This window comes from Nomascus leucogenys, chromosome 5, assembly GCF_006542625.1.
Source record: "Nomascus leucogenys isolate Asia chromosome 5, Asia_NLE_v1, whole genome shotgun sequence".
Lineage (NCBI taxonomy): Eukaryota > Metazoa > Chordata > Mammalia > Primates > Hylobatidae > Nomascus > Nomascus leucogenys.
The window spans coordinates 67,927,181-67,954,970 of NC_044385.1; the positions used below are offsets into that span (position 1 = coordinate 67,927,181).

The 27,790-nt window shown below is 35.5% G+C and overlaps 1 protein-coding gene across 4 annotated transcripts in view; it reads right to left on the reverse strand.

Moving 5' to 3' along the window:
• Window positions 1-27,790, reverse strand: part of VWA8 (von Willebrand factor A domain containing 8) — a 424,992-nt gene that overhangs the window by 150,453 nt on the left and 246,749 nt on the right. For all 4 annotated transcript variants that reach the window (XR_004030158.1, XM_030813328.1, XM_030813329.1 and 1 more), the window contains 5 exons: window positions 26,351-26,426; window positions 23,994-24,129; window positions 21,641-21,760; window positions 15,840-16,045; window positions 14,074-14,225 (listed from right to left, as the gene is read on the reverse strand). Coding sequence is in view for 3 of the 4 variants with exons in the window: in XM_030813328.1 (XP_030669188.1) it covers window positions 14,074-14,225; window positions 15,840-16,045; window positions 21,641-21,760; window positions 23,994-24,129; window positions 26,351-26,426 (690 nt within the window). In the remaining variant the exon portion in view is untranslated. The remainder of the gene's footprint in view (window positions 1-14,073; window positions 14,226-15,839; window positions 16,046-21,640; window positions 21,761-23,993; window positions 24,130-26,350; window positions 26,427-27,790) is intronic.

Consider the following 27,790-nt stretch of genomic DNA (forward strand, 5'->3'; position numbering starts at 1 on the left):
ACTTAAGGCCCATAAATAGCACTACTTTTTATCTTCAATGTCATTCATGAATTTATGTTTTTTAAAAACAGTGAAGTATTTCAGTTCCTATGTTTGGCATTTCTTAATCCCTTGTGGAAATGATAATAAGGATCTGGAAGTAAAAGTTTGGACTAAAAGAAAGGTGAGTATCATAATTATGACTCAGGTCAAATTATAGTACTTGAGCAAGTTACAGAAAGAACAAAAAAGGTTTTCTTTTTTTAAAACACACACATACAATTCATAACATGATGCATATGGACACCAAAGCCAAGTACTATAGGCTGAATGACATGCAACAGATTTGTCTAAGATTGCTTCCATAAAGAGGTGAGCTGGGTTTTAAAAGAGTATGTTCTGGCAAATTTCTGCCTTCTCTGAACATTTGCCAATACTATTTTTGGAATATGAAAGAAAACACATGCAAAAGATTTGGATCTTTCTAGGGGCATTATGCAATTGGAAGTTGTTGACATACCTATTATCAACAATTCCTAAAACATTTCCTTACCACAAGAACTACTAATTTTCATGGGAATAACGGAACCCTTCAGGGCTGTTTCACCAACTCTCAAAAATTCAACAATTACTACCATCTTTGAGAAGAAAAATAACAACTCCAATTTTAGCAGGCCTCACTCATTCCTGATGTTTTAAATCTAATTTCTGGCAAAAATTAAGTTGAGTTGTCCAACAAAGTTCACTGGAGCCTTTCATGGAATAGCCCTGACTAATAATTCTGGCTTTGTGCTTATCCCTTCCTTTCAGTCTCAGCCACCTCAAACTATTAGTTGCTATTCTTGAACATGCTATGCATTTTCATGCTTCCAGGAGGCCATTACCTCTGCCTAGAATTCCTTTCTGCTCTGGCCTCCTTGGTGAAATCCTTCTTATTCCCAAGTGCCAATTCAAATGTCACTCTCCCTTGCATTACTCCCCACTCCCCTATATTCCTTTCTGGGAAAAATGAATTCCTTACACTTCTGGGTTTCCACATAAATTTATACATACAAAACTCCTAGAAACTCTTAGAATAAAGTTCTATAGAATCTATACTTTTCACATTAAAGACCTGAGAGAGAAGAAATTTGAGAGAGCAGGTCAGAAGTAAACCAAGGAATCCCTTAAAATATTTTTATATGGGGCCGGGCGCAGTGGCTCACGCCTGTAATCCCAGCACTTTGGGAGGCTGAGGCGGGCGGATCACCTGAGGTCGGGAGTTCGAGACCAGCCTGACCAACATGGAAAAACCCCGTCTCTACTACAAATGCAAAAAAAAATTAGCCGGGCGTGGTGGCGCATGCCTGTAATCTCAGCTACTTGGGCGGCTGAGGCAGGAGAATTGCTTGAACCGGGGAGGCGGAGGTTGCGGTGAGCCAAGATCACGCCACTGCACTCCAGCCTGGGCAACAAGAGTGAAACTCAGTCTAAAAAAAAAAAAAAATTGTATGTACTAAAAGAAAAAAACAGCACATTAAAGAGAGATAATACAAATGCCCCTTTACATACTTTAAATTAGTAACAATGGATACCATTATTAATTCCCAGTAATATCTTCCTTTATTTGCTAGAAACTTCAGAATGTTGGTAAATTAATTTGGCTTTGCTGCAAATGATGTATACGTGAGTATTTGTACATGATTTGTATTTTCTGTGCTTGGTTCTGCATTTAGCTATTATGGCTTCCACTTCATAACTTAGACTTGTATACCTCTGCCACCTAGGTCCTGCAGAGATGACAGAAATGCAGAGTAATCTAGATGTATGAGATGGAAGATTTTGGGAAATTTGCTGTTCTTGGCAGGCACTTCTCAAATATACTCCCCAATACCCAGAATGACACTGTAGTTTAGTGCTGTTGCCCAGCGTCACTCAGTGCTAAAGCAGATGTTGTCAGCTTGCTCCACACATCTCTGGCTCTCTTCCTCCTCACAGAAGTTGCCAGACTAGTTCTGGGGCCAGGGTTTCCTTTCCTTCATCTTTCTTCACGTTTCACTGAAAAAAAGTCTTCTCTCTTTCTGCCATCTGCTTTATCAGCTGCATCTTAGTATTTTCTAATCTTATGTTCTCTCCTTTTCTAATCATCCACAACAAGAATAACTGGGACTGAAACTCTCCCAGTTGTCGAAAACTTTCCCAGAGAAAAATCTCCTGTATTTCTCACAAGAAGGACTCACAGGATGAAAACTCTACTATGAATACAGGACTTTGAATATAACATTGCAAAAGGTTGGTAGTTTTACATGTTTTCCTTACTAGAGTGTTAATGCATCAAGAGTAAGCCTTACATCTTACTCATTTGGATCTCTAGTATTCAGAATCCATCAGTTCTGCCACCTAATCCTCTCTCGCTGTTGTACCTCTTTTTCATTGCCACGGCCACAATGTGGGCCTCATTCTTCATCACCTGGGTTACTGCAACTGCTTTGCAACAGGTCTTCCTGCCTTTAGGTTCACCGCCTTTCAGTTTATTACCTTTAGAAAACCAAAAAGGAGTCTTTTTAAATTAGAAAGGTAACCATGTTGTTCTCTGATTGAAACTCTGATCTCTTCCTTTCAGCCTCACCACTCACTTAACCCTGAGTTAGTTGCCAAAGGGCCTTTAGTTTCCAAAATGCACCATATTTTCTTAAAATGTGTCCAGTGTTCTTCCGTTCTTTATTTGCCTGGAGAATAATTTAATGATTCAGCCTCTCTATCTTCACTGACTCTTCCCCAGGGCAGATGGCTGCAATCCTGAGTCTTGGTTCCCTCTTGTGTGGCTCTAACTTCACATGAGTCACTCTGTCTCTCTTTTTTTTTTTTTAAAGAAACAGGGTCTAGCTATGTTGCCCAGCTGGAGTGCAGTGGCTATTCACAGGTGCAATCATCGTGCTCCACAGCCTTGAACTTATGGGCTCAAGGAATCCTCCTGCCTCAGCCTCCTGAGTAGCTGGGACTACAGGCATGCACCACCACTCCTGGCTACAAGTCAGTCTTTCACTTGACAGCTTTCCCAATTGTGATCGCTTCGAAGGCAGATAATGAGTCTTCGTCATCTTCATAATTCATACTCCCTATATGTTGTTTACCACTAAGTAAGTGTCTGGTAAATGAAAGAATGCTTGGTTATATTATAACTGCCAACATTTTGACCTACTTGTTTCTCATCTCAATGGCAATTTGCAAACTACTATGGTACATTTTCCCTTTGCATTCTGATTACATGTCGACCATTTCCTTCACTTACAAGACTCAACAAATGATGCACTCTACTTTGCAGGTATACCAGAAAGGATAGCTACAGGTGGGGATTGGTGATTTCTATTCAGCTAGGAGACAGGCTTTCATAAAACATCACTTTTAAATGCTTAAGGGATCAAGAATCATTCTGTGCTACTGCATGCATGAGAGAAGATTCATAGATCTTGAAAATTTCTATGTAGATTTGTTTTGTATCCCCATAAATGAGCTAAAAGCTAAATGGAATGGCTGTGAAGCTACTTCATAATATGCCAAGAGAATATAAGGCAAAGACTATGACAATATAAAACTCATCACCACTCTGCTGCTTATGACACTTTTGAGATGTCATTAAGTAGACTTTATCAGTTTTGAAACAAACAGCTCTTTCTGAAATGAAATTAAATCGTCATTCAGAGTGGAATTGTACACCTTGGAGCTCCACGATCAACACCATGAACTTATTTGAAAAAACTATGACTACAAAAAGAAAATTTTGACATATAATAGCTTGGGAAAATGAAAGACAGGCACAAAACTTTAAACAAAGAATATTTTACGTTAGTAGGATAAACAGTAAACTGATAATCATTCTGACTTTCAAAGAGAAATCTAATGAAAGTATTCCAAAGACAGGCCCTGGCAGGGGGATGTTCTTTTTGATGCCTCTGATACTTTAAAGACTCCATAGTTGTTCTTTGTTAGAAAAGTAGCAGCTGCTATTGATGGCACAACTATGTAAATTTTTAAAGCAGAAAACCGATTCTAGGCAGATATTCTTTCAAGGACAAATTCAAAAGAGATGAAGCTTTCTGTCTGCAAATATGCACATCTGGCACTGCTCTGAAAAGATAAATACTAAGTACAATCCTGTAACACACATTGCAGTACACACAAATGAAAACACAGTCTCAGCTACTTTCATCAGGGGTAATACTAAAATATGTTGATGCATCCAAAGTAAGGGTAACATCTCTGATATAAGGGAAGGAAGTTACTACTTATTTGGCTTCCCTATTCAATTAGGGACAGTAGATGACGGAAGCTATGAGTTGGAAGGACGTTAAGAACTACTTAATTCATTGTTCTAAGTCTGAATCCTCTCAAGTGCCTCCCCAAAAAGGTTTGTCCAGATCTGTCTGAACCCAATCTACAGAAAGTACACCTTCTCTTTGTCCTCAGTAGTCTATTCCTTCTTTGAATACAGGAGCTATTAGCCCCCTAAAGGAACCCGACTCTAAGTTGTAATGACTTAATAGCAACTTACAGGTACACAGGTAATGCACAGGGATTTATGATTAATCTGTTAAAGTGATTATATTAATGATCATAATTTTGAAGATCATAGTACTAAGTAGAGGATTCTATATAAAAGAAATTTCAGGCCAGGCGCAGTGGCTTACGCCTGTAATCCCAGCACTTTGAGAGGCCGAGGCGGGCAGATCACGAGGTCAGGAGATCGAGACCATCCTGGCTAACACGGTGAAACGCTGTCTCTACTAAAAATACAAAAAATCAGCCGGGCATGGTGGCCAGTGCCTATAGTCCCAGCTACTTGGGAGGCTGAGGCAGGAGAATGGCATGAACCCTGGAGGCAGAGCTTACAGTGAGCTGAGATCACGCCACTGCACTCCAGCCTGGGCGACAGAGCGAGACTCCGTCTCAAAAAAAAAAAGAAATTTTAAAAAGAATTGTTCTATTCATTTTGAAGAATTTGTTAATGCAAACACTTTTTTTTTTTTTTTTTTTTTTTAAAGCAAAAGCAAATCCTTATTGCAGGAGAAAAGATTTAGGATACAAATACTACATGTTCTCACTCATATGTGGGAGCTAAAAAACTTACCTCATGGACATAGAGAATGGAATGATAGATACCAGAGATCGGGAAGGTTGAGTGGGTGGGAGGGTCTTATGAAGAGAGGTTGGTTGATGGGTACTAAACTACAGTTAGGTGGAAGAGATATGTTGTAATGATTGATAGCAGACTAGAGTGACTATACTTAGCAATAATATTTTGTATATTTCAAAGTAACTAGAAAACAGTACTTGAAATGATACCAACACATAGAAATGAGAAATATTCAAGGACATGGATACCCCAAATACCCTGACTTGATCATTATACATTTCATGCATGTAACAAACACTCACATGTGCTCCATAAATATGTAAAATATTATGTATCAATAAAAAAAGATTTAAGATAATCTGCTCAGATTTTATAGAAGGGATATGTTTATTAATTTCTGGAATCAATGACAAATAGCATTAATATGAGGAAAACTGTAATTAAAACAATGGGCCTAGTCCTCAATGCAAATATCTGATCCATGTTCCCAAATGGTAGAAAATAGAATTTGAAAGACAACTCTAAAGCTTCCATTATCTTTGAAATCTCCATATCTAATGTTGTATTGCATGGCTTTTCTCATGAAAACAGTGGACTAAACATAAGGATGGTGTTTGGAACCAGAGAGATCTGTGGTTGAATGCCCCGTTCTATCACTTATTGGTTGTAGAATTTATTTAAAGTCTCTTGAGTTTCCGTTTTTTAATCTGCAAAACAGATTCAAACACACAAATGTACATACCCCAAAACCTAATAGATAATAGAAAAAAATTCTTTAATAGAAAAAACAATATTGTAATGTAGATTAGGTGAGTTAACATTTGTAAAGTGCTTAGAGCACTTAATAAAGACTTGATAAATGTCAACTATGTTTATTTTTGCTGCTTTAAAAATGTGTTGTCCACCCTCACTTGATACGTTTATGTTGACACCTACCAATGCATAAACTTACTTATTCTGGTTAAAATGCCATAGAAATGCCTAGTTAACTTGATTTTTCACTTGCCATTGGCAAAAGTGCCAATATTCTGCCATTAGAGTAGGTACTGCTGTGTGGTACAAGCTTTGCTGTACTGGAGGCAAAGGTTCTAAGACACAGCAATTTCAGCACAGGGCTTTAAAATTTTCATTTAAATAAGAGGACAAAATGAAAAATTCCAGTGTCCGGAGAGTCAACAGACATTTTACAAATAAAATGTAGAAAATAATACGTGTGTTAGAAAATTAAAATATTACTAAATGTGATGCATCCTTTTCTCTTTCTAGGGCCTCTCTCAAAAACAACCACTACAAACAGATATCACTGTGTTTTGAAATAGTTTAAAGAGCAAAACTGTTAATTACATTTAATAAAAATAATGGCTATTATGGTCGTAGAACGTGTTAATTCAAAGTTACCTTATTTTGCCTGAAAAACAAAATTTAAAAATTTTTAATTAAAGCATTAGAAGGCAGGAAGAAAATGCATAACAACAGGAAATCTGAGGAGTAACTACAAGACTTCATTAGGGCATCCTTTCCAGCTACAGGACACTTTTAAAGTACACTCTCATGTCACAGTTATTTTTAGATGTGCAGTTTATCTGGCAAGAGCATTTTTACATGTCTGAAAAGGATGATGACATTTAAACCTATGCATAAAGACACAAAGCACTGATACTAATGTTTTTAATCCTGATGAGAACATCTCATATACTTTATGAATCTTGTTCATTATGTTTAGAAAAAAATAAGTTTAAAATTTCAAGGAAGGAGGGAAATGGAGAAAAAGTAGAGATGGGAAAGAAGTGTTAGACATAATCAAATCAAATTTATTTTTGATAACTTTCTTTCCAACAAATTAGCTTGTGAATGAAGTGTCTTAAGAAGAACTCTTGGAACATCTATTATGTCAGAAAGAAAGACTCAAGAAAATAAAAATAATTAGAAAGAAATATTTTTCAGTGCATGAAATAACACATACAGTCATAGGAAAAAGTCTAGAAGGGTTATCAATGGCTATTTCTGGATGGTAATATTACAGGAGTTTTTATTTTCTTTTTGGTGATTAATTTTAAAAATAAATGGGATGCCACTCTTCATTTAGTAAATATCATCATAAAGAAAGCCAACATCTAAAAAACTTTTTAATTTCCTTAGTTTTTTTTTTTCTACTTGACTGATAGAAATGGATGTTTGTTAAATAATAGCTAGTTTGCTAGTGACAAATAGGCAATGAATGCTCTGGGAGGAAAAGTAGCTTAACATGAAGTAAGTAGCAATAAAAAAAAATCAACGGAATTAAGGGCAAAGAACTTGGAGCACAGAGAATGAACATTTAAATATTTTATAGAATGTGTGTCTCCTGGAGAAGGCAGGGAGAGAAAAACACATGAAGGTAACTTCAGAGGATAGAGACAATTTCTCTGTATGCTTATTTTAAAAATTACCACAATCTTTGAGAAGAGTCTATAAATTTCTTTTGTGTTCCAAATCAAGAAGAAATGATGGCTAGTATACTTCTTATATATGGTAGTCATACAAAGTTTTCTAAGGTTTTTATTTTTCTAAGTGAATCACCTTGTGTTTTATTTCTTGATCCTCCATATGTCACAAGAAAAGAAAACTTAAATGAGAATGAAGAGGTCTCCAAAATGATCTCTGTTGTGCCAAAAATCTCTATTTATCTGCTTTGTGGTTACTCTTCATTTTGAACTATGGCTAAAATCCAAGCATCTGAATCTGTTATAACTCCTTGAAGAATAAGAATTTGTATATTATATGTACATGACATCAAGGTCAATGATGAGTTCCAAGTTGGTTACTTAAAATCCCAAGGTCCTTTTAAGCCAAAACTATTGATAATTTTCAGTATCTAAATAACTACTCTGATTTAGAAATTCCCTACAATCTACATATCAATCTGTTTATATCATCCTTAGAATTGGAATTAATATTACATATAGCCCAGCTGTACCCCTGCTTTCTAACCTCCAGCAAGTTACGTAACTTCTCTGTGCCTCAAATTCCTCATCTACAAGATGCAATCATATTATATATATGCCATAGGTCCATTGGAAGAATTATATATATTTATGTAAAGAAAGTGCTTGGAAATATGTCTGGTACTTAGTTATCTATAAATGTTTCTATTACCATCATCGATATTATTGTACTACCATCATTATTACCATTATTATGAAATATAATCTTAACATTGTTGTTGTTATAATTATACTTAGAAGTAGAGTATTTACATTTCATTGTTGATCTATGAAATGACAATTTTCTCATCTTCAGAACTGGAAAGTAAGAGTGACATATAAATTTAAGATAAAATAGTGTATAAGTTTCTTAAAATGGAAATTTCATGAAAAAGATAGCATTTTTTTCTTTCTTCAAAACAAATGTTTTCCCAGTATAGTAGATTTCATAAATTATTCTGAAACACACTTTTTAATTTAGAAGTGCTAATGTGCTAGCAGTATGTTTATTCCCAAATAAAAGAAAGTTCACACATAAAAGTTCACTTGAGGAAAAAACAGGCAAACTTTGCTTTAAAGTTTATATTTATAGTTGTCTATATTGAAGTATAGCAGATAATCTATGCCTTGGTTGGATGTTTGGACCTAATTCTCTTAAAATATGTATGTTACAAAGATATTTCCAATAACAACATTTAAAATTCAAGAGTTTCAATTTTAACATAAATCCTCCTATCTCTCCCTACAATACTGACAAAATGACATTAGTACATGCAACACACACATATAGCATCAATTGTCTTGTTTCTCTATAGGACAAACCCCCATCTTGAGTGTGGGGATGATCATCTTTTCTTGATTCATAGATGACATACAGTTGTTTCTCTATAGGACAAATGTCACAGAATTAAATTCAACCCCCATATAAAGCATAGTATTCATATTTTTAAAAATAATTTCTCCTGTGTACTTCCTTATTTGGTTATGTTTGCCTTCTCTTGGCATGTCCTTTCCCATGTATTAGAAACTTAAAAGAGGAGCAATAACAAACCTCAGGAAGTACTAGTGGAAAGGGGCAAATGCAGTGGATGGGTGGGGTCTAGGTAACCAATTCTGATCCTGGTACTAAGGTCTGGGAATATATTTGCAGATAAGGAAGAAGAGCTCCATTATGGCAGGATCAAGTAAAATAAAATAACCACCCAATAAGACTCAGTCTAAAAATACCAGGTTTAGCAAAAGTTGATTAAAGAAGACAAGTTAAATTCACCTCATCACACTGGGCCTTTAAAAAATGTGCAGAAACCTGTGAGATAGATAACATCACTGCACTCTTTAGGAGAACAAAAGGGAAAGTGACAGCATCTCTCTTTTGGGAATTTTGCCAAAGAACACAAAAATAACATCACCACTACTGAACAGACAAGTATATTCTGATTTCAGTTGAGGAAGAAGGTGCTGTAGATAGCTACACAAATAGTGGTTTAGTATTATCTTGGCCCACGTAAAAAAATTCCCCCTTCTAGAACATCTGACTTATATCTCTTTTTAGCTATATGTAGTGGGTGGCCAATTATCTTTCCATCCCCATCCTGAGTGTGGGTATGATCATCTTGTTCTAGTTTCAGTGTAACTTTACTCCCATCAATAAGCATTGTGGTTGGATTAGAGAACATGAAAATTAAGTTGTAGCAAGAACTGTTCATTCAGGGCAAAAAGATCATCCTTCTTCCTTAGGAACTGAAATCCAATGTGTATCTTCCCCACTAACAGTACCTGCAGAGCTGGGTAGAAACAGCCTAGAAGAACTGGTTTAGCAAAAGGTCTAGAAAAGTCAAAGTGAAATCAAAGACTGCATGGAGAAGACTACCTTTTCGGTGATCTATGTGATTACCATCAACAGTACACTACTTGTCAATTTTGGCTTTTGTTGCCATTGCTTTTGGTGTTTTAGATATGAAGTCCTTGCCCACGCCTATGTCCTGAATGGTATTGCCTAGGTTTTCTTGTAGGGTTTTAATGGTTTTAGGTCTAACATTTAAGTCTTTAATCCATCTTGAATTAATTTTTGTATAAGGTGTAAGGAAGGGATCCAGTTTCAGCTTTCTACATATGGCTAGCCAGTTTTCCCAGCACCATTTATTAAATAGGGAATCCTTTCCCCATTTCTTGTTTTTGTCAGGTTTGTCAAAGATCAGATAGTTGTAGATATGCGGCATTATTTCTGAGGGCTCTGTTCTGTTCCATTGATCTATGTCTCTGTTGTGGTACCAGTACCATGCTGTTTTGGTTACCGTAGCCTTGTAGTATAGTTTGAAGTCAGGTAGCGTGATGCCTCCAGCTTTGTTCTTTTGGCTTAGGATTGACTTGGTGATGCGGGCTCTTTTTTGGTTCCATATGAACTTTAAAGTAGTTTTTTCCAATTCTGTGAAGAAAGTCATTGGTAGCTTGATGGGGATGGCATTGAATCTATAAATTACCTTGGGCAGTATGGCCATTTTCACGATATTGATTCTTCCAACCCATGGGCATGGAATGTTCTTCCATTTGTTTGTATCCTCTTTTGACAAATGGGATCTAATTAAACTAAAGAGCTTCTGCACAGCAAAAGAAACTACCATCAGAGTGAACAGGCAACCTACAGAATGGGAGAAAATTTTTGCAACCTACTCATCTGACAAAGGGCTAATATCCAGAATCTACAATGAGCTCAAACAAATTTACAAGAAAAAAACAAACAACCCCATCAAAAAGTGGGCAAAGGACATGAACAGACACTTCTCAAAAGAAGACATTTATGCAGCCAAAAAGCACATAAAAATGCTCAGCATCACTGGCCATCAGAGAAATGCAAATCAAAACCACAATGAGATACCATCTCACACCAGTTAGAATGGCCATCATTAAAAAACCAGGAAACAACAGGTGCTGGAGAGGATGTGGAGAAATAGGAACACTTTTACACTGTTGGTGGGACTGTAAACTAGTTCAATCATTGTGGAAGTCAGTGTGGCGATTCCTCAGGGATCTAGAACTAGAAATACCATTTGACCCAGCCATCCCATTACTGGGTATATACCCAAAGGACTATAAATCATGCTGCTATAAAGACACATGCACATGTATGTTTATTGCGGCACTATTCACAATAGCAAAGAGTTGGAACCAACCCACATGTCCAACAACGATAGACTGGATTAAGAAAATGTGGCACATATACACCATGGAATACTATGCAGCCATAAAAAATGATGAGTTCATGTCCTTTGTAGGGACATGGATGAAACTGGAAACCATCATTCTCAGTAAACTATCGCAAGGACAAAAAACCAAACACTGCATGTTCTCGCTAATAGATGGGAAGTGAACAGTGAGAACTCGTGGACACAGGAAGGGGAACATCACACTCTGGGGACTGTTGTGGAGTGGGGGGAGGGGGGAGGGACAGCATTAGGAGATATACCTAATGCTAAATGATGAGTTAATGGGTGCAGCAAAACAACATGGCACATGGATACATATGTAACAAACCTGCGCATTGTGCACATGTACCCTAAAACCTAAAGTATAACAATAAAAAAGAAAAAGAAAAGAAAAAAAAAACAGCACACTACTTGAAGGGCAGGGGCGGAGAAGGGGGAATGAAAAGTGTTAGTATCACATATTTTTATGTTTGTTTTTGCAGATGAGACAAACATTAAGAGTATATTAAAATTCAAAGGATGTTAGAATAGAAAGGAACCTTACTGATGATCCACAATGAAGATAATCACATATTCTGGCCTGGCCAGGGCAGTCTTATTTTACACTCTTTTTACAGAATTATTGTCAATAGCTCCCCCTGCTTTTCTCAAAAATGTCCTGATTTAGATGGTAAATCAAATATTTTAAAAAATAATTTCTCCCAGTGTACTTCCTTAATATTTTTAAATATTTGAATATTTAAAAATATTTTTAAAAATCAAATACATATGCTATCTATAAGAAAAGGCCCTCCATACCAATAGAGAATTAGTTAAGTAACTTCTCTAAATTCAAATGACCAAAATGGAATGGTGAGCTCTTTGAGGGCAGGATTCTGTCTTTTCATCTGTTTCTCCATGTCTGATCCAGGTAGACAGGTGAACATATGACTAACTGCTAAATTCCCAGGCCATTACTTTGTTCACTTTGCTATATGCGGCTGGGGGACAACTAGGTGTTTCCATCCCCTTGTAACACAAGAGTGTGACCAACTTGTTTCCAGGTTCAAAGTACTTTTGCTTCTACTCAAAAGTACTAGAGTTAGAATTAACTTGCCATAGCAAGAATTTTTCTGTTTAGAACTGAGGATGACAATGAATAAGTTAAACCATTTTTAGTTTCTTCCTTAGAAACTAAAATTGCTTTAGAAGTAAAAATTTTCTCATGATTAACCTTACCAATTAATATGTATTTTACTTTTTATTTATAGTCATGCAAGAGTAGAAAAAGAAATTGTTTTAAAATCATGAGCTTAGTTTCCATAAAGCCAGTACTCTAATTATATAAATTTGTTAATGGTAATAAAAGCCATCTTATTTCCAGCTAAAAATGAGGGAGTTTATAAAAACGAAGTAAATAACTTAAGTTTACATATTAAAGAAAATTTATAATAGAAAGTTTGCATATTAAAGAGAATTTCTTGAACTCTCTTATACAGACAATTTGTTATACCCATTAAATTACTGACTTAGTTTCAAATGCCCATAAGGACTGCTAATCAATCAGTAAAATAGCATTGTGCCAAAAAAAATGTGTGCATTTGCAATTGCCACCCAGTCTTTCTTCTGGAAAATAATTTACTTATTCATTAATAATATAAACCAATGCACAGATAATATAATTTCTAAGATAAGTCCATCTTGTTCTTTTAATACAGAAGGGAAATATTTGTTTCTCTTTTAGAAATTCCTGATACTGTAATAATTTATTTCTATTGGCATATATCCTGACAAGTTTTTATAATGACTTCAAAGAATCAATAAATATGGATGAGTATGCACTTTGGAGATTTTATATATATATATACATATATATATATATGTATATATATATATACGTATATATATATATGTATATATATATATATACGTATATATATACATATATATGCAACTTTTTTTGCTAATCACTGATTTATATTTAATATATAATCAGTGATTTATATTTAACACATTTTTTCTACAGAAAGATAGTGTCTCCTTTTGGGGCTAAAATTGAACAGTAATTTAAAAGTGATTATTATCCCCTACAAATTTATAATTAACTATTTTTATAGACAAAGATGGTATTAGATGCATTATCAATAAGTTAGGCATATTGAAAACTATTTTCTAGTGAATTTGTGCTGACTTAATTACTCTACTAAAAAACTCTGTCAATTACTTTTCTGATCAACACCATATGTGGAAGATTCTTAACTAACATTAAGTAGTAGCCTATGATTATAAAATAAAGGGTAGGCAACTAGCTCACATGAAATAAACCCACTAGTTCTTACTCCTCTTTCATCTATGAAGCTGACATAAGTAACCAAAAATCTCTCTAGTTAACATGATCATAAATTTAGAAAATTATCATAAAGAAAACTATATACTAACAGAAATAAGAACATATCAACTAAATATACATTATCTCTTTATGTGGTTTTCACGTTCGTACAATGATGTGCACTCGATTATACGAAATAGTAATACTCATAGTAATTCAACAAAAGGACTGAGACTGTCAAAGAAACAAATATTTCCCTTTATTTGACTGTATTACATCTACTCATGGGACATACATAATAATCAAAATTTTCAATTTACAGGCCTATAAATAATGCTATTTAACTGAAAAGCAGCCAGCAAATAGCAACATATACATATATTTGAAAAGCTTACTCATGGAAAGTAATTTCCATAGCAACTCAGTTTTGTAGAATGCAATGGTAAATCAAGAACTATCAGCATTTAAGAATCAGAAGAGTACTGATCAACAGTGAATTTGCCTTACTCCTTTGCCAGCTGCACACTGGTAGGCTTTGCTCCGATAGGTATCCCGTATTTGTGTAAAATGTTAATCAATATCTCCCTCATGTCATTGTTGTAGGAATCAAAGTCAAACACATTTCGAACTACACTGGAGAGACCTTCAGTGGGAAATTTCTGTATTAAAAAAAAAATTCCCTTATTATGCATGTGATAAAATATACAACGTTATAAAGATCTATGAAATGGATAGGACAATAATGATCAAATGAACTACAGCAGAAATTTGCTGGCCTTGTCAAATAAGCAGGTAGTAGGCATATAGACATTTTTCTCTTTCAATGTTTGCTCAGATGACTTAATAATATTTTCCTTTTTAAATAAATGCCAGAATTTGAGGGGAAAGAGTTCCTCCTCTCAAATGTTAGAGCAGTGCCTAGATCCTGGTGTCAGTGATTGCCACTGCTTTCTGAAATCTCCTGCCTTTAATATGAGTACCAGATCGAACAGTTTAAAAATGCTAGTTAAGTAAAGGAGCGTGTTAAATATCTATACCGAAGTTTTCAGAAAAGTTAGTCTATGAATAAGAAAAGATAAAGCAACAAGAAAAGAAGAACATAAAAAGTACAAACAACAGAGAAACAGGGAGCAGTAGAGGGCAAGAAAACAAGTATGACTACAACTGAATTTACACTGCTCATATCCTCCAAGTCCTTTCCTGGGTCTGCTTTGATTTTCTTTAGGTGATGGGTTCTGGGCTGGCTGAATTGGACTTATGGTTTTATAGGCAGAACAAAGCTTTTATTTTTAATCTTGTTTTCTTTCCATATATTTTTAATTGACAAATAGTAACTGTATATTTATGGGGTACAATGTGATATCCAATGTATGTATGCCTTACAGAATGGTTAAATCACACTAATTAATATATCCATCATTTAACACACCTTTATTTATGGTACAACCATTACTTAAAATCTACTTTCTCAGCAATTTCAAAATATACATTACGTTGTTATTAACTATAGTTACCATGCTGTGCAATAGATCTCAAAAACTTATTTCTCCTGTATAACTGGAACTTTGTATCCTTGGATCAATATCTTCCCCTGTGTGTACTCTCCCTGCCCCACCTTTCTACTTTTCTTTCTAGGGTTTTCTTGGAGGGTTGGGGATAAGGCGGAGGTCAAGAGTTGTTGGGTTGTGACTGTTAGCTTGGAGACCCTTATTTGTTCTGTAAGATTTATATCATTTTTTATTTGTTTGTTTTCTTTACTAAGGTGGAGTACACATTGTACATGGTCGCAGGAAATTTCATTCTCCTGCCTACTCTATCTTGTAAAACTTCCTTGCAGTATTTACAGGTATTATTAAGTACTGTTAGTTCCTACTCTGTTTACTGTTGTCTCCATGTGATTTGTTTCAAAATGAAAATACTTTTTACCCACATACCACATGCTTGTTGTAAAAAGCCAAAGAACAGAACAGGAAGGTTTCCCCACTGACTCACTCTCTTGCCTCACCTGCCCTCTAACAGCCTCCCACCAAATTTCCTAACTCCTTGGTAATGACTACAGACTTTGCCAAAGTTAATTCAAAAGCAGAACAGATAATAATGTTCATTGGCCTACCATATTTATAACTTAGATTATACACATTTCAAATCATGTAATCTGACTCATTATTATATTTACGGAAATTAAAAACTCTGGTACAAACTGTACAGTCTGAAAAAATAAAAAATAAAAAAGAGAGTGATGGCTCTTACGTACAGGTGTGTGCCATACCTACCTGTAAATGTTTGACTATGTTGACAACTTCTCTGGTAGAATAAGGATAGTTAATAATCCCTTGGTCAGCCAAACTCCTCAGCTCTCCAAAGGCAGCCACAAGCTTCTGAAGGATGGGCTCAGGCACATTTGGTCCATACTGTCTGAGCATCTTGAGCTCCGAGTGGGGTTTGGGGTTATCAACTGCATGGCAGCTAAAAATATCACCTAAAGGAGAGAAAAGATTCACATTCAGTATGCAACAAATCCATTATGATGTCACAGGAAAAAATGGAATGGTTGTTTAAAGAGCCACTGGTTGCTCATCAAAGCATAGCAAGCCCATCCAACAATAGGATGGTACAGAGAAGAAAGCAAATGACTGAAGCAAAAGAAAGAAAACTGGGTGATGGATGGTTTATCTCCACGAATTTATTTTTGTTAAAAAACTTACATAATACTTGAATACATGCTCACCAGGAGATATTCCAATACAAAGAGGAAAAAAAATTCTCCTTTAAGTCTCTGCCAATGCCACTCCCTCCCCAAAAAGCACTGAGTCTTAATGTTTAGTGTATTTATTTTTCCAGATCTGTATTAGTACTTTTTTTAAAAAAAAATGCATACATGCAAACAGAGTTTAGATAACTTATTCCTTTTCTATTAATGGGAATATATTTTTCAAATGGTTCTGAGATGGCCTTTTTAAGTTCAACAAATGTTGAGTATCTTAAAAAATTATATACATCTATCTCATATAAATGCTTCTTTATGCACTAAAAAAGGGAGAATTAGTAGCATCACTCTCTAAACAATTTGTATCTTGTGCAGATCGACAGAATGTACTTCAGAGATTAGTTTTGGTAGAGTAAACCTATAGAGACATTGTCTGAATTAAAATCAAGAAAAGGAATGTAGAAAAATAATATTTCATCTGTAATTTAGAGAAATGAGAATGTACTAGAAAAACAATTCTATTGATTCATAATCTAAGAGACCAGGGATCAAATGAAGTAAAAGTAATTAGACTTATATCATATAATATGTTCATTTTAGAAAATGAGGATATCTAGTAGGTAGCAAGAAGATCTTACTTTGATTTAGGAACCATTTGAACAGTTATTTTGTATGTGTGTATTTAAAAGCAATTGAATAAAATGAAAGCCATGATATCTTCAAAATTTTATCTCATATACTAAAGCTTTTCAAATACAAAAGTGAAGAATGGCTTTTGCCTTTTTTGCTGAAAATAAAACCTATCACTAACATAAAAAGATAATTGACCCCTCATTCATTCACTCATCAAATAATGATTAATTAGGACAGTAGAAATGGTAATGCTGGGGGAGATCAGTCAGGTAAACCTCATGAGAAGGTAACATCTGAGCAAATGTTGATACCTGGGGGAAGAGCATGCCAGGCAGCTGGTACAGCTAATCCAAATAACTTAAGGCAGGCATACCTGGCATATGGAAGGAAGAGGCAGGAGAGCAGAGTGGATGGAATAGAGGAAGTGGAGAGAGCAGCACCAAGCAGTACAGGACACGAGGTTACAGACATAGGAGGATGTGGGAGACATACTGTGTAGGACACTGCAAACTGTTGTAAATACTTGTACCTCTACTCAGAATACAATGGGAAGCCATGGAGGATTTTAGCAGAGGCGTGGACTACTGTGCTGTGAACACACCACAAAAGGGTGTAGGAAGATAAATATCTTGTGAGCAGAGGCACTGACCACATTGACTGTATTTCCAAGAATATCTGTAGAGCAAACAGTGCAGCCTTGGAAAATATATTCTCTCTCTCTGTCTCTCTCTCTTTCTTTCTTTGTAAGAAGGTAATTTGGGTTACCTAAGCTCTGGGTTCCTCTTCTATAAGGCATCTCACTGTAAGTGCAGGTATCATTTGGCCCTCTTTCTGTTGCCCTGTGGGAAGCGGGGCTTGAGGAACCAGCACAAATGCTGGTACTTTGACTACTGCTTTTGCTGAATAATCACTCCTCTTTTGTCTCTGACTCAGGAGTCTAGTGTCTTCTGCCATGAAAGCCTTCTGTGGCAGGCTGACTTGTTAGCTTAAAAGTAGAGTAAACTCTTAGATCTTTCACAGTTCATAACAAAGAATAAGGCTGGAAGCAGGGCGACCCATTAGGGGACTATTTGAAGTAATCTAGGTAAGAGATGATGGTGGCTCAGATCATAATGGTGGCAAATGGAAGTGATGGGGAAAGTAGGATAATTCTGAATGTATTTCGAGGGTATAGCCAATAAGATTGCAGGATATTTGGAAAACAGTATAAGAGAAAGAGAGAAACAAAAAATGAATTTGGAGTTGTCATTAACAGAGATTTACAAAAGACTATAAATTAATCAGGTTTAAGAAAAAAAAGTAAGTTCATCATGGACATGTTAAATTCAAGATACAGGAGCTATTGAACTGGAAGCTGGATATGAGTGTGAAGTTCAGGAGGAAGGTCTGGGCTGGAGATGAATATTTGGCAATAACAGGCATATAATTGGTAGTCTAAAACATGACACATTCCAATTTTATTAAAGGAATGAGTATAGATAGGTAAGAGGACCAGGGCCTGAGCCTTGGGACATTCTAACAAGCTCCAACAAATAAGGCTGAGCAGGAATAGTTATTAAGGTAAGAAACCAAGAACATACTTAAAGAAGTATTGTAAGTCAAGTGAAGGAAAATGCATCAAGGAGAAGAGAGTGACTAACGGTATCAACTATATACTATATTAAATACTGCTGGTAGATTCAGTACGATGAGGACTAAGAATCAACCACTGGATTTAGCAATAGAAAAGTCACTAATGACCTAGATAAGAACGGTTTCTGTGGAGTAATGAGAGCAAAAATCTGATTAGAATGCATTTAAGTGAGGATGGTGCAGAAGAAATGGAGATAGCAAGTGTAGACAACTCTTTTGAGTACAAATGACTGTAAGGAATTTTGTTACAAAGGAGAAGAAAAAAAGTAGCAATAGATGGCAAAAAGAGTAAGATTAAGAGGTTTGTTTGTGTGTGTTTTGAAGATGAAGGAAATAGCCTGATTGCAGATGGGAATAACGTAAGGAGAGGGAAGTTGCTGATACAGGAGAGGGAGGGCAGAACTGCTAGAGCAGCAACCTTCAAAAGGTGGGATCTGGTGCTCATCTGGAGGGACTCCCTCTAGATGGGAATGTGAACAGTTTACCTGCAACAAGTGGGAAAGCAGAGCATCATAGGTGGAAGACTTGGTTGTAGGAGTCTGTGGACATTTGTTTTTAATTGCTTTCATTTTTCTCAGTGCAGTAGGAAGACAGGAGAAAGTAACAGAAATCTAAAAGAAAGTCAGTAAACTGAATCCTGGTTAGCAATGGGGAAGGAATGTGACTGACGGGAAAATGAAAGAGAATTTCCCTTTCCCCTCCATAAGCCCTTCTATATTTCAATCTCTTGCAGTAAGTGAATGTTCAAGTATTGTATAATTTTAAAACAAAAAGAAATTCATGCAACAGTGTTGGAGCTGTGAGGAGAGAGAAGATATGAATTACCCTAGGAGAACAGGAAAGTGAAAGGTCTAGCGAAGCACGGTGTGACTGCATTTAGGGACACTTGAGGTCCATTGTTAAGAATCTGAAATGAGATTGGTCAGTTTTGGGCTTTTTCTAACCACATTCAGCTGCACATGTGTAGGTTCAATGTTGTCAGAGAGTTGGCAGTAACCAACTCTCTCTCTCAAGGGCAGAGGGGTTCCAAGTGCATAGGACAAGCTAAGAGAGGAACAGGGAAGCTGAAGAATATATGTAAGGGAGTCATAAATGTGAAAGATCATGGAATTGAAGCTGGGTAAGAAAAAAAAAGGCTGGATAAAGCAGAAGAAAATATATCAAGATGGGTAGGTGAAAAGGTGGTAGGATCAATGGATTGAAGCTTCTCATACATTTGAAGAGTTATTGGATTTGGTGTAGTAGAGGGAGTAGCTGGAAAGACTAGAAGTGGTGAATGCATGGATGAGATAAAAATCCCAAGGACAATTGAGGACAGAATATGAAACGGAAATTACAGAAATGTCAGTTGTAGAAATTAGCCATGAATGGCTAAGATATGGTATAAGACCGCTGGAATAAAAACATCCAAGGAGCCAAGAAGCCAGAGAGTGGAAGGGTCACATATGTGTATATTGCAACCACTCCAAAAGAAGAGTAGGGTTGGAGAGAATGAAAGTGAGTAAAGGGCTAAAGATCAACAAGAAGTGACAAGGATGAATAGGGGTAGATGACAAAACAAGAGCAGATGGCACAGTATGTTTTAGGATTTGCAGGTGGATGGAAGATGGAGACAGAACAGGGAGTGAGTATTCTTACAGGCATTAAAATAAATGTGATAAGGAATGACTTGGGGTATAAGGGGTGACCTATAAACGTAAAAAGAACTCAAACCTCTTTACAATTAGAAACAACTTATCTTTGTTGTGTTTACATTATTACACTTCTAAATGCATCAGTAATCTATGAATTGTTAGTAACTTTTAAGGTAGTATCTGTACATAATAAAAACTACAAAAATAGTATAACTATTTTATATTCCCATCCCTAACTTCCATTGCAAACAATGCCTTATCAGATTCTTGTGACCTTTCTGGAGAAATTCTATGCATATACAAGCATAGGCATGTACCCATCCCTCCTGCCTTTTCCAAAACATATGAACGGGTAAACTACTATACCCACTTTACTTACTTATTGTTTCAATTACTGTTTTGAGTACTGATTTTTTTTCTATCAGCATCAGTAAACTTATTCCTTTTTTTAAACAACTGCATAGCATTCTATTGTGTGGATACAAAAAAATTTCTTTATCCAGTCCCATTTAGATGGATATTAGGGTTGTTTCCATTCTTTCTCCTATAAACAATGCTATAGTGCCTATCCTTGTACTTAAACATTGTATAGGTAAATTCCTTAGATAAATTCCTTTTTGGGTAATTGCTAGATCAAAGATCCCACTGAGAGACTGGGTCTGCTTCACATTGAGTGTGAGAGTCCAGAATTATATACTTGCTATAGAGAAGAGAAGTCCTTCTTAAAGACTTTTGATGAGTAAGTTTATCCCAGGGCCTCTCCAATCAATATGAATCAGTCTCCTCAGAGCTGAACTCAATCTTTTTCATGGTTAGGGGGATGTGACAAAAGTAAAACCATTTCTTATTCTGTGTTTTATTCCAAGAGGTCCTAAACAACAAAGTATAGTGTAATGGTTTAAGAAAAAAGACTCTGGGATCAGACAGACTTAGATATGAAGCCCAAGTCCACCACTCACTATTCCAGACACTATCAAAAAATAATCTCTCTGGGCTGGGCATGGTGGCTCACATCTGCAGTCTCAGCACTTTGGGAAGCCGAGGCGGGTGGATCACATGAGGTCAGGAGTTCGAGACCAGCCTGGCCAACATGGTGAAACCCCATCTCTACTAAAAATACAAAAATTAACCGGGCCCAGTGGCACACGCCTGTAATCCCTACTACTGGGGAGGCTGAGGCAGAAGAATCGCTTGAACCTGGGAGGCGGAAGTTGTAGTGGGCTGAGATCATGCCACTGCACTCCAGTCTGGGTGACAGAGTGAGACTCTATCTCGGAAAAAAACAAAACAAAAACCTCTCTGAATATCAGATATTTTTCTTCACTAAAAGGGGGATAATAAATATTCTCACAAGGTGATCATGATGGTGGCACAGCACATTATAAGCATTCAATGACAGCCATTACAGCAGTGTTACTAATATTATTATTACTGTTATTGGTATTGTTATTATCATTACTGTTTTTACCTAAGGTACCGAAGAAATCATTGCCTAGGAAAGGAAATCCAGGTCTGTTTGCCAGAACAATCATCCTAAAATCAGGATGAATCACTACAACATTTTCTCTTCCATTCACATTAGCAGAATCTGAAAAACAAAATTTCTACTTATTCTGTATCAATATTTAATAATTCTTAAAAATATCAAGCAACAGTCTTTAAGATAACATAAATAGTTATACTGTTCAATTATAAAAAGCTGTAAGATATTTGGCTGTGATAACTTGGTTGCAGAAACAAAAACTTCCTTGAAAAAATTTGCTCAAGAACCAAACACTGATAAAGCATATACTAAATTGTACAGGGACTTGCACTCTTATATACATTCAGTGTACATCTAAAAAAAAGCAATCTTGTCTAAATGTAGACTTACAGTACTTAAGCCTGGCTTGAGATGTTGTTAGTCCTTAAAAAAATTAAAGATAGAAATCTATAATAAGGGAAAATCCAAGGAATAGCTAAAGGATAAGTTCTTTAGTTTTTATCAAAGCAGTAACCTCATCCTTTTGCATAGAGCCTGCCATTACGCAGCTAAGGAGTTATTCCTGTTTAGATCATGCACCCTGAAAACTAAATACATATTAATAGAATAAAGGTCTTAAAAACCTAGTCAACTCATTAGTACAATGTTGATTTATTTCCAATCATGGGATTGTACCATAGTTCTTAAAATAAGTGACCTTAAGTTGACTGGGGCTTTCTTTGTGTAAATGTGAAAGGTATTTCTACTGGCTAGTGTACATTTCAGATAGAATTGGAAGTCCAGAAAATAATTTAAGATAGTAAAAGTTTTATCATGGTTATTTCAGGAAGAATCACTTGCTATCTGAATTTACTTAAACCCCACCCTTAGGTTGCCCATCTTTAAAAAGTGATAGTCGTGAAGTACCTACAGCTTTATTTGAGGTGAGTTTGGAAGAGCCTACTTTCATTTTTTTATGATACTAAAAAGTAATCTTTCAGCACGTACATATTCATGTACACCAATACAACCAATAGTTTTAACTCTGATCCCCATTAATCTTAGTAGTGGAAAATAACAATGGTATGTGGCTACAGGCAAAATTCAATCAGTTAATCAAAACAAAAATGACAATAAAAAATGAAAAATTTAAAAAGTAAAGAAAACGAAAAATATAACCCTACAAGTGATGGTTCATGAAACTACATTCAAAAGAGCTTCAAGTGCTCTTGTTCAAAATGTCAGCTACAATCATACTTGAGTTTAAAATTATAATGACTATTCCTCAAAAATATATCAGAGAATGTAGAGGGTTGCCAGGAGATAATTATTTCTTAACTACAATTGTGTTTCAGCAATTCTTTCTTCTTTTCCATTTCGCTGTCCTCATAATGCCTCATAAGGGCAGGCAGAATTCTGAGGGTCTGAATGATCTTTTTTTTTAAGAGAAAGTATTCAGGGTAACTCAAATTCTAATTTTCCACATAAATTCATTGTGAAACTGAAATATTAGAATGCTTTTATTAGTGCTAAGCCCATGCTCAGAAATGGCAATCTTGCAAGGATGCTGTTGCAGAATGTCTCTGTGGTGATGCACTTATACCTTTTTAATGGGGTTTTCCTTACATACTCTCTTTGAATATTGAAGATTTTAGTTATTAGTCTCAACTTGTTTGGTTACTCTGGTTGGCTATATATTTTCAATGGCTAGTTATAAATTTTCAAGTCCTTTCAGGACACAAACATTTTAAATTTGAAATTAGAAAATGTTCTTACATTGCATCAAACTTAATTGTTCCTTGAGGTTTAAATACACTGGCAAGATTAATCTATCTTCATTTTTTTTCCTAACAATAACAACAAAAAGAGTGTTTGTGTGAGGGGGGCAGGAGACAATAAAAAACAGAGGATAACTTCTTCCTAAGGTAGTAGTGTGTGTGTAATATATATGTCTTTATATATACACACGTATTCACCACATATATGTGTACATATAAAATAAAAAGTCCAGCATTTTTTTCTTATAATGAGCAAATTGAAAAAAAAAATCATACACAAATAATTGGGAGATGAGTACAAGGGTTATATGTTGGTATTGTCAGAGTAGAAAAATACAAAGTTGATTTGTCCTAATACTACTACTAAAAATTTCAAAGATGCTTGGTGGCTGTAAAAGTAAAACTGACAAAGCTAGATTCAGATGTATTAATTTTTATAAATGATTGTCAATACAGGCAACTTAAGTCATATTGAACTTATGCTTATTATTGTAAATAAGTAGCCAGCTAGGTTTGTGATTTGATACAGAGATATAAACATTGTATTTATTAAAGGAAATATTGCTTTTTAAAATACTCACTTGCGACAATGCGTCTTCCATCTGCTAGAATCATTTCTCCATTTTCTACTAGAGTTTTTAAAATACACGTGACATTTGTTGGAGCTTTGTCGGCCTCATCTACTACCAGAATATGACCCAACTTTACTGCTTTAACCTTTGAAGACAGAAAATTTATCATAAACAATTAAATGAAGACAGCCATTATTAAAACTTCATTACTTACTGCTTTGGACTTATAACAGCTGGCTTTATTTGTTACAAGTATACACATAGACACACACACACACACACACACCCACACACACACACACACCTATAGCAGAGCTGTAAACAAAATTTTGGGATTTCTACCAAAAGCTTCACGTAGTTACTAAACTGCCAACTCCACAGTTATCTTTTTATTTCATTTTAGTATTAAAATTATTCCCATGGTAGTGATACCCAACAACATCTCACACCCAAGAGTAGGAGAGATTTAAAACAAGCATAACAAATAGAGAAAGTGCCATGAGAGTTATGAGGAGTGAGACACCACAATCACTGTGGATATTAGAACACTGAATTTGTTAAAGCTCTTAAAAGAGTATACAATTGTAATAGACCCAAATGGATAGTGCAGAAAAGGTGGCTACTCAAGACAAAGAGAATCAATGGTCAAACTCAAGAAATCCTGGGGCATATCCAGAAATGAGTGACTATGAACAGTCTATGCTGGCTGAATTAGAAGTTAAATGTGAGAAAACAGACTGGAAGGGTAGACTGGGTGTCTACCACTAAGGATTTAACTTCCAGACCAAGAAATAGGTACTGCCTCATTAAGTAATGGGATGCAATTTAATGGTTATGAGTTCACACATGATAGAAGTGGAGCTTGGAGCTACACTTCAGGATATTTAATCTGGTGACAATATGTAGAATAGTTTGGCCAAAAAGTGGTTTGGGAATCTGATTTGAGGGAGGTATGAAAAAAATGGAAATAAAAGGCATTAGATTGATTTGAAGGTTTTGTAGAGACAGAATCTATAGTCTTGGCAACTGCTTAGGTGGGAAGAGGAGAAAGGAAAAATAAGTTTTAGGTTTAAGGTGACTGGGTTGATGGTGACATCATGAAAAGAAAGAAGAAAGCTAGAGAAAACTCTTAAAAACATTTTTGAGGGGTGGATAAAAGAAGATACCCATTGAATTTAAGTGAAAATCTCAAGTTTTTTTTTAAAAATAGTAAGAAATATAATGTAAAGTGGACTACATCCTAATTTTTCTCATAGGATGGTATATTTTAAGAAAATACAGATTAAGAAATGGGCATTCCTTCTACCACGATTATTTTAAACCATATTTTTAAGAAACATAAGAAATTTCTTTTTAAAATTTTAGGATTAAAAAAACCTGAATTTAAAAAAAGAAAACATGTAGCTTCTATCCTCAACCCCATCTTTGTTCAGGGAAAGACAGGCCCAGTCTGGGAGAACTCAAGCAGGAGATCCTAAAGACTCCACTCCCTGGGGTCTGGACCACAGAGGTTCCCATGATGACTTATTTGTGCCATTACTGCAAAGGTGTGTGCAGAGGGACATGCCTGGCAGGCTGAGATTTCTGTAGGTCTTGTGTAGGAAGTTGAGGACTGGATCTTCCCAGCTGTCTAAAACACTTGGCTAATATTTTATTAATTAGAACCATTTTAAAAAACTTTTCTAGAAACCTTACCTATTTTCATACTCTATACATTTGAATATGATAGTAAACTTAAAAAAAAATCTGGAATAGAAAAGAAATCAATAGAGGATTGCTGTCATTCTCTAAATCTCTCTGAAGAGAGAAGAACAAAACAGGAAAACATGTTATCTTCCCAATAATTTGCATATATCCTCTCCTAAAATGAACATGAATGAATGCTTTCCAGTTAGGCTGAAACGTATTAGAATCTGATATGGTTTGGCTGTGTCCCCACCCAAATCTCATCTTGAATTGTAGCTCCCATAATTCAAAAGAGGGACCCAGTGGGAGATAACTGAATCATGGGGGCAGTTTCCCCCATACTGTTCTTGTGGTAATAAATAAGTCTCACAAGATCTGATGGTTTTACAAGGGGAAACCCCTTTGCTTGATTCTCATTCTCTCTTGCCTGCTGCCATGTGAGACATGTCTTTCACCTTCCACCATCATTGTGAGGCCTCCAGAGCCATGTAGAACTGTGAGTCTGTTAAACCTCTTTTTCTTTATAAATTACCCAGTCTCAGGTATGTCTTTATAAGCAGCATGAATACGTAATCCATGAGACTAATATGTAATCCATGAGAGATCCATCCTCCAAAAACTGAAATACAACTATGATACAAAAATACACTTGAAAATATTTCTATGATTAGATTACTAACCAAAGGTGAGTCTTCATATACAATAAGTCCGTCTTTAACTGAAGGCTGAAGCGTAAGAGTTTGTACTGTGGTATCCCTAAAATAAAACCAACACATTTTATAGTTAGTAAGGAAATAAGCTGACGATTGATCATGATAAAAATACAGCACAGGTGCATTTTTTAAAAGATTTTTGCTCATCATCCTGCTTCCCCTCCTCCCACCAAAAAAAAACAGCAAGTGAAATTTATTTGAGTAACAATACTTTGTAGACTTAATACAGCATAAATTACAAAGAATTTGAGAATTAATCCAGACTTATAGATTATCCAGATTCTTTACTTCTGTTTTTCTTTCTGGTAATATCACTTGTAACCATTTCACACCTCAAAATTACCGCCTGAGGGTGAAGACGAGAAACTAAAAAAAATATATATATATAATATAATATTTATGTTGTTTAAATATAATTTTGATGGCAAGTTTGGTAATGATTGGCATGCTGACATGGACAATTAAAGCAAATCTAGTAATCACACATTCAGGCCCAAACTGCCATCACTAGGTGCCAAAGCCAGACTATCACACTGCTTGCCAGGAATACTCAAGAATTACTTTATGGGATTTTGAACATTTCTGCTAGCATTAAGGCAATCCATTATATTTCTTAAATCTACTTTTTACTATTTACCTGACCCTCCTTTAGATCAGGATCTTCAAAAATATTAACAGTTGGCTATCTTGATGTTAAGAGCCTCCTTACATGATGAGATGTAACATTTACATCAAGTGTGGATGTTCTTGCCAAAATGTGTGTAAGGAAGTTGCAGGTGGTAGGTAGGGTCAGATATTTTTAAGGGGATCAATTTTGTATCTTCACCTTCTATCTAAGATTATTTCCCACAGAGAATTAGAACTACTTTAAAAATATGACTAGAATCTTTGAAGAGTTCAGTTATTTTTTCAAACTACCCTACTTCTTATTCAAAGTAAAGCATGAAGTTGCAATTGTGTTGTTTTGACTATCTACTATGTATAAGACACTACTGGACAGTGAACTTCAGACCTTGACGTTATACTTGTGAAACGTACATCCAAAACCAAACTTTACTACAATCTATTAAAATTGTAAAATGTGTATCTGTTTTTTAAAAAGAAATAAATAGCACTTGACAATAAAACACAAGATAAACTTAACATGTCATCAGATAACTGTTTTGCTTTTAGTAGAACAAATATAATAAAAATCAGTTAATTGCTTTGAGAGGCAGCTGAGGAGTAGTGCAAAGAAGACCTTGGAGTCAGATCAATCAGGATTCAAATTCTTGTTTTTGCCCCTCATTGGCCATGTGATTGTGGGTAAGTAATAAAACCCACCCAAAAGGATTGCTGATAGAACACTTGGAAAGTGTCTAATGCCATATCTGGCAGACAGCAGGGGTGTAATTACACACCAGCTTT